Source organism: Capra hircus, chromosome 28, assembly GCF_001704415.2.
Source record: "Capra hircus breed San Clemente chromosome 28, ASM170441v1, whole genome shotgun sequence".
Taxonomy (NCBI): domain Eukaryota; kingdom Metazoa; phylum Chordata; class Mammalia; order Artiodactyla; family Bovidae; genus Capra; species Capra hircus.
Window position 1 is genome coordinate 15,614,772 of NC_030835.1, and position 8,541 is coordinate 15,623,312.

Below are 8,541 nucleotides of genomic sequence, written 5' to 3' on the forward strand. Positions count from 1 at the left end.
AAGTAAGGCAGCAGACCTCTGACCAACTTCTGATCTTGCCTGGACCTGCCTGGACTACATGCCTACATGTAAATCGCACAATTGTTACCAGCAAGTCAAGTGGCCTGTGACCACAAGCAGGAGCCTCCAAAACTGCAACATGAAGTCTCACCTATGGGGTCAACACACCGCCCAGGACCCTTTGTACCACTAGGACTCCAGACTGCTGTTACTCAGGACTTGCCCATGCTGTTCAAGTCTGGATGTAGAATTTGGCCCATTTGGTGATGCATATGCTACTGCCTCTATTGTTTCTATTTCTTTTCTTTTAATGACCATATGGACTCTAGTGGTAAAGAAATGACTATATGTTGAGATTAAGTCAAATAATCCTGTGTTAAATACTGAAATTATTTACTGTGTGACTTAGCAGCAGCAGCAGTGGTTTATTAATGAATCCTTCAATCCTAAATTGAAATAAAACTTTCAGCAAAACAACATTGCCTCTCCACTATTCACACTCTTTCCTCTTTTTGGAACTCCTAATTAGACATTAGTTGGTGCCTCAATTTTTACACATATCTATGTACTGCCAGGGAGAACATCCAAATGTACAAGCTGGGTTTAGAAAAGGTAGATGAATCAGAGATCAAATTGCCAATTTATTGGATTATAGAGAAAACAAGGGAATTCCAGAAAAACATCTTCTGCTTCATCAAATATTGTAAGTCTTTGACAGTGTGGATCTCAACTAACTGTGGAAATTTCTTAAAGAGATGGGAATACCAGACCACTTTACCTGTCTCCTGAGAAACTTGCATGCAGGTCAAGACGCAACAGTCAGAACCTTACATGTTACAATGGACTGGTTCAAAATTGGGAAAGGAGTATGACAAGGCTGTATATTGTCACCCTGTTTATTTAACTTACGTGTGGAGCACATCAAGTGGAAATGTCGGGCTGAATAAATCACAAGTTGGAATCAAGATTTCCAGGAGAAATATAAAAAGCCTCAGATATGTAGATGATACTACTCTAATGGCAGAAAGTGAAATGGAACTAAAGAGACTCTGGATGAGGGTGAAACAGGAGACTGAAACAGCTGGTTTGAAACTAAACATTCAAAAAACTAAGATCATGGCATCCGGTCCCATCACTTCCTGGCAAATACATGGGGAAACAATGTAAACAGTGGCAGACTTTATTTTCTTGGGCTCCAAAATCACTGCGTATGGTGCCTGCAGCCATGAAATTAAGACGCTTGCTCCTTGGAAGAAAAGCCATTACAAACCCAGACAGCGTATTAAAAAGCAAGACATCACTTTACCAACAAAGGTCAGGATAGTCAAAGCTATGGTTTTTCCAGCAGTCATTTCCAGATGTGAGAGTTGGACTGTAAAGAAGGCTGAAAACTGAAAAATTTATGCTTCTGAATTGTGGTGCTGGAGAAAACTCTTGAGAGTCCCTTGGACTGCAAGATCAAACCAGTCAATCCAAAAGGAGATCAACCCTGAATATTCACTGGAAGGACTGATGCTGAAGGTGAAGCTCCAATATTTTGGCCACCTGATGGGAAGCGCTGACTCAGTGGAAAAGACCCTGATGTTGGGAAAGATTGAAGGCAAAAGAAGAATGGGGTGGTAGATGATGAGATGGTTAGATAGCATCATCGAATCAATGGACATAAATTTGAGCAAACTCCAGAAGATAGTGAAAGACAGGGATGCTGGCATGCTGCAGTCCATGGGATTGCAAAGGGTCAGAAACGACTTAATGACTGAATTTAACACAGGTGTATATATACATATATATATTCTCTTGATTTTTCTTGATTTCTCTGTACTACAACTGGGAGAATTACTCAGTACTATCTTCCAACTCCAAAGAATTGATGCTTTTGAACTGTGGTGTTGGAGAAGACTCTTGAGAGTCCCTTGGACTGCAAGGAGATCCAACCAGTCCATTCTGAAGGAGATCAACCCTGGGATTTCTTTGGAGGGAATGATGCTGAAGCTGAAACTCCAGTACTTTGGCCACCTCATGCGAAGAGTTGACTCATTGGAAAAGAGTCTGATGCTGGGAGGGATTGGAGGCAGGAGAAGGGGACGACAGAGGATGAGATGGCTGGATGGCATCACGGACTCGATGGACGTGAGTCTGAGTGAACTCCAGGAGTTGGTGATGGACTGAGAGGCCCGGCATCCTGCAATTCATAGGGTCGCAAAGAGTCGGATACGACTGAGCGACTGAACGGAACTGATCTTCCAACTCATTAATTTTCGTTTTAAATGTGTTTGAACTGGAGTTTAACCAACTTTTGCTGTTTAATTTCAGTAACTATTTTTTATTTTATATAGCCATTTACTTCATATTTACTATTTTTTATTTATAACATTTTTAAATTAACTATTATTTATCTTTTTAAGGATCTTTAAAAATACTTAAAATCAGTTTGAAATTGCTCTAACAATCCATTAGATTTTAAGTGAGTTTATCTCCTGGTGGTTGTGTTTATTTTCTAAGTAATAGTCTTCTTTATCTGTTTGCAGGCTCAGACTTTCCCTTCCTTTTTCCAAAGGTTTTGAGGTAAGCCACCCCTCTTCTAGATTCATGACCTCCAAGTTTGGTGCTCTTGTAACCAGTTGATAATGGAGAAATTACAGTTCCCAGCTTTGAGCCATCTGGCAGCTCAGCCACTTCTGTATCACCACTTCAGATTCACAGCTTTTTAAAGCGACAGCCAGGAACAGAGGCTTTCAGCCTTCTTTTCAGTCAGCCCCAATCCAGCTACAAGATTCATTCAGGGTATCTGACTCCAGCTCCCCTGCACAAAGTTATTTCCACTTGCTCCTGAACCCAGAATCTAAATGCATGTTTCCTTTTCATTTCAGTCCCTGGAGATGTTTATCTTGTTCTTGAGTATACCTGCATCTTTTCTTTTTCTGCTTAAATGTGTAATTGCAGTTTGGAACGGGGTAGGGAGCCAAAAGCAGGATAAACAGTACCACAACAGCAACAGCTAACATTTACTGAAGACATACTATGAGCCAATTTTTTTTTTTTCATGAAATCCTCTCAACAATCTTTTGAGGTAAGTACTTTTATTATACCCATTTCAAAGGTGAGAAAACAGAGACATGGGGCCATTAAACAATCTTACCAAGATTACCAGCTAATAAGGACCAAGGACCAAAGATCTGATTCCAGAGACCATGCTCTTAACTGCTCCTCTTCCGGCTTCCATCCTGACCAGAATGCTCGAGAATTTTGATTTAACTCTGAATATTTTGCATACAGAAAGGATTTTATTGGCTGGAAGGGAAGTCAAGCCATATTCCAGGTAGAAAGTAGCAAACTGGCCTCATGTTTTGTTTAGTGTTGTTCAGTCTAGGCCTATACCTAATACCAGAAACTTAGTTTTCAATGCCTTTTTACCAAAAGTCCTTCCGACTTTGCCTGGGCTCCACGCATTTCATGTTTATCTCTAGATACCTAGGACCATCCATGGAGGCTTTCCTCTGACTCTGCCTTTTCACCACCCTCTCTCTGCCCTAATTTATAATGCCTAGGAAAGGACTTTATTAAGGCATTCATACAAAGTACCTCCAAGAGTTCCATTTTTCATTTTACTTCATAGTCAAAAGCTTTAATATTAAAGGATTAAACTTGTAATGTAAGTCAACAACATGCAATGTCACCTAAAAAGAGCCAAACTTGATTTTAGGCTGCACTGTTAAAAGCATAAGATCTAAAAAAGTAAAACTCATTAGTCTCACTCTACGCTGTGCTGCTAATTCACTCAACAAACATTAACTGAATAGCTCCTAAGGACCAGGCACTGAGCAACACACTACTGACACATGATCAATCATCCTTTCTCTTTTCTACTATGCATACATTTTCCACATTTAATCCTCACAACAGGCCACCCCAGGAACAGTATGCTCCATTCATAAAAATCATATTCCAGGGAATTTTCTGAAATTTAAAAAAAAAAGTGTTTTAAAAAAAGAGGTTGCTAATACTGTTGCTTTGTCATCCAAAATACTTACAGACTTTTCCAAGGTTTAATACACAATTTTAAAACAGAGAGATTAGTGAAGTAAAAGACAGAAGGAAAGACTAAAAGGACCCCATAGAAGAGAAATGGTTAGGCAACAATAACTTGAGAAAAGTTCAACATTTGCTGACTGGAGAAGTGCTGTCTGTTTCCTTTTTAATAAAGATTAAAATTATATATAATTTATATGTATAAGTTATATAAAAGTCATGACCTAGAACAATGTGTAATTATTAAACCATGACCCAGAACAATGTGTAATTACTAACATCAGAAAGTTACAATGGCTCTTCAGATTCAGCCTTTCCTAACATCAACTTCAGAGCTTACAAGTATTTTCTATGATGAATAAGTCGAGCTATTCTTAATGAAGCTTAGGCAGAACTTGAGACTGGTGAGAAAGTCAACACAAAGTCTAAGCAAAATAAAGTCTTAAACTTGAGTTGTGGCAGCAGGATGGAAAAGAAAAGGAATTTATCAGACATAATTGAAGAAGAAGACCAACTTTGATAACCATATACAGAGGGAAAATGAACCAAGTGTCTAGGCTCCAAACTTTGGAATAAGAGAAGTTAGTGGCGCCACTAACATACGTACAGACCATGGAAAAAGGTGCAGATTTAGGACAACAGGTGAATTTAGTTTGATATATACAACTTTAAAGTGTCAGCAAGACACTGCGTAGGAGATATTCAGCAGTTAAAATTAGGTCTGAAGGACATAGAGATAGAAAGATCACACAGGCGAAAGTGTTTAGTACAAACCAGCTTCAGTCAGACCAAACAGATGTAGTTCCCCAACAGAGGCAGCTCTCTCCCATTTCTACCTCCAAACAAACTTTTCTTTAAAGCCAGACACCCTATTTTCCACCTGGCTAGCGCTCTGTCACCTTTTGGAGTGCTCAGGTGTCATTTTCCCACCAAGAAGATGGTACCAGTTCTTCGCTCTCTCACCTAGTGTACCTAGTTTTCAGCACCATGCCTAAAATAGCAGGCACTCGAAAGACTAAAAGAATAGACTTGGCATGTGCTCAGAAAGCCTGGGAAGGAACTCTATCCTCTCAGATGGATCAAGAAATGAACTTGGATGACATTCCCAAAAGAAAGAAAAGAAAGTAGTCCTAAATACAGGTAATCATCATGGAACACCTTTATCTAGGGAACAATTCCCCAAAATGCTTCTGGACTTCTTTCAGGCCTAAATACACCACTGTAACACAAGGCTCATTCACAGGTGGCTTGAAGATTAAATGAGATAGCATATATAAAGCACCTAGTGTGCCTGGCACTCAATTAATGTTCCCTTCTGTTCCTCGGCCCAGTGTGAAAACATGATAGAGCTAGCTTCTTTCCAACTTCAGTAACCCTAAAAAGCCTAGAAAGATATTTTTTGAGAAAGGGAAACTAGACTTGTCAGATGCTCTCTCTGGAGCAGAGTTTTTACAACCTCCACATTATTGTCACTTTTGCCTGGATAATTTTTTGTTTGGGAGGCTTCCTGTGTAGGAGGAGAAGGGGGTGACAGAGGATAAGATAGTTAGATAATATCACCAACTCAATGGACATGAGTTTGAGAAAACTCCAGGAGATAGTGAGGAACAGGGAAGCCTGGTGTGCTGCAGTCCATGGGGTCATGAAGAGTCAGACACGACTTGATGACTGAACAACAGCCTTTATAAGCCATCCTCTTAAAAGTTAACCAAAACTGGTAGCTAGCCTCTTAAATGTCAAGCAAGTCATCGTAAATAAGGCACACAATCTAACCACTCAGTACATTATCACACTGAGATCCTTAAAGACAAATGAATATAATGAAAGTACGAATAGCCAAACACAAAAGGCCTTCACACAAAATGAAGAGACTTATTCCAGTACTCAAGTGTCTAATCCTACCTTCATGTCTACACTTAGTAAAGACTTACAAGTTTTAGGTAGACAATCACTGCTGCTGCTGCTGCTAAGTTGTTTCAGTCGTGTCTGACTCTGTGCGACCCCATAAAGCCTACCAGGCTCCCCCATCCCTGGGATTCTCCAGGCAAGAACACCGGAGGGGGTTGCCATTACAAGTTTTAGGTAGACAGACACTAATGACACGTAAAATAACATTATACACGTTTAAGAATTATTAAGTATCATATGCTCATGTATTGCAACAACAACAAATTATACACAGTGACCAAAAAACAAAACAAAAAACAAAAGCTGAGTTAACAGTTCACTAGGGCTTTTGATCAAAATGTGAAGTTAATAAAGTTGACCTCGATAAAGTTAACTTAACTTCTCTATACCTGTTTCCTCCTTGGTAAAATGGACATATAGTGTCTACCTTGAAGGATGGTTGTGGGATTGAATGAGTTAAAATAGGTAAAATGCTGAAACAATACATATTAAACATTATTTTTTATGATTATTTTAAGGCTGCATAGTCAGAAGCATATCTTGGGTGACTGTATAAAAGTAGGTACAGTAAAGTCAAGTAACAATGAACTTGCACCCAGATTCTTTGTGTTCAAACTTCAGTTCCTTTACTGTTTCATCTGGGCTTCCATTTTCTCATCTGTAAAACAGGAAAGCACTTTGAAAATGGAGGAGCAGAAGAGAAAAATCTAAGGGCTGCATCTTCAGTAGGATAGGAGGGGGAAAAGTTGGAGCTGTCTTCCAATTTGGTACAGGAAACTTTGTTAAGAAGGTGCTTTTCAAGGAAAGCATATGCCTTTCTTGCAGGAAGGGGGACCCCTTCCAGGGCCCAAAAGTGGGCTCCTGTCTAACACTCAGAAATGAATTATCTAAGGAGACGCACATGCTGACCAAGCAAGGGACTTTATTGGAAAGGGACACCTGCGGGAGAGCAGTAGGTTAACAGAACCCAGGAGAACTGCTCTGTCACAGTTTCTTGAAGTCTGAAGTTTTATGGTGATGGAATTAGTTTCCGGGTTGTCATTGGCCAATCTTTCTGATTCAGGGTCCTTCCTGGTGGAACAGGCATTGTTTAGCCAAGATGGATGCCAGTGAGAAAGATTCTGGGAGATGGTTGGACACGTGATGTCTCCTTTTAACCCTTCCCAAATTCATCTGGTTAATGGTGGCTTGTTAATTCCGTGTTCCTTACCACGACCTCCTATGGTAAAATAACTCATGGCAAATGGTTATCACAGTGCCTGGCCAGGGTGGGCGGTTTCAGTTTGCTTCTCCTAACAACTCAAATTCAGGTAGGTCTGACTTAAAAGCCTTTGCTTTAGTCTGTAGTTTGAAAGCTTAAAACGAAAACAGACAACGTGAGTCGTGGGGGGGGGGGGAGTTTATTTTCTTTATATAAGGTAGGCACACTAACACTTTGGCCCTCTGAAGGTAATATGAATATATTAAAGATACTGGCAGGGATTTCATAACTATCCATTGAAAACAGCGTGAACAGACCACCGGACTCCTAAGTGATCTTTTCAAACATGAAAGATTAGTTCTTTCAAAAGTGAAGAAGGGTCATGTTGGAAGAAACGAAATTTGTATAATCAGGAGTGTCCCAATAGTTTTAAATCAGTTTTATATATCTAGCTTTACATAGAAAACGCACTGCCTTACAAAGAGCATTGCAAAATCAAGAAACGTGCATACTCCACTTTATACTTATCAGAAACGAATATTTTAACCAGTAACATTTTGTAAGTAAAAGTTGCAACATCAAATCATACGTTAGGTGCGAAACTATCTCCACTGCTGCCAAATGTGCAAAGAAGAAAAATTAACCTTTCCTAACCATTTTGGCAAACGCCATCCCCACGCCCCCGACCCCACTCCAGCAAAGCCTCGGAGGCGGGGTCTTGGTTCCTGGTAGAGGATTTGCAAAGGTACCAGCATTCAGATCTACCTAAGTGCTAAAAGGAAGGTCAAAGCGCCCTTCCGCGACCTTTACGAAAAATACCCAAGAATTCTATCTTTGCCTCAGGGTAGGCCAGTCGCTGGGCATTCTCCTCGTCATCTCCCAGGGAAGAGGAGGTGACCGCGGTTGACTCGGCTCAGATCGGGTCCGGTCCGGTCCTCCCGGGTCGCATAGCCAAGTGGGGGCGGGCTCCCACGTGGCGCCGGCAGCCTGCCCAAAGCCGGCTCCGCACCCCGGCCGGCGCTCTGATTGGTCAAGGGCGGCGGAGCGTCTCAGGAGCCTGCGGCGACTGGGCCAGACTGGGCGGACAGCGGGCAAAGGGTCGCAGCCAGGCGGGCAACTACCAGAGCTACCCGTCCCGTGCGTTGGCCTCATGCCGGGGGTTGAGGTTACCACCCAGCGCCTCTGTCGCGCAACCCTACGTGGCCCCTGGCTAGCGGCAGGCATCGTCGCCCTCCACCCTATGTCAGGTAGGGCTCACCTCAGCGCTGGAGGCGCCTCCACCTTCAGCTTTTTGGGCTTTGGCTCCTCCTCAGCCGCTGCCATCTTCGCGCTCCCACCTCACTTACGCTCCAGGGCTCGCCCCACCCCTTCGGCTCCCTCTCCCCGCCCCCTGGCCGCATCAC

The 8,541-nt window shown here is 41.9% G+C and overlaps 1 protein-coding gene across 1 annotated transcript in view; it reads right to left on the bottom strand.

Moving 5' to 3' along the window:
- ADK (adenosine kinase) overlaps window positions 1-8,522 on the bottom strand; it is a 544,457-nt gene extending 535,935 nt beyond the window's left edge. The window contains exon 1 of the mRNA XM_005699227.3: window positions 8,397-8,522. Coding sequence (XP_005699284.1) covers window positions 8,397-8,461 — 65 coding nt within the window. The 5' untranslated portion in view covers window positions 8,462-8,522. The remainder of the gene's footprint in view (window positions 1-8,396) is intronic.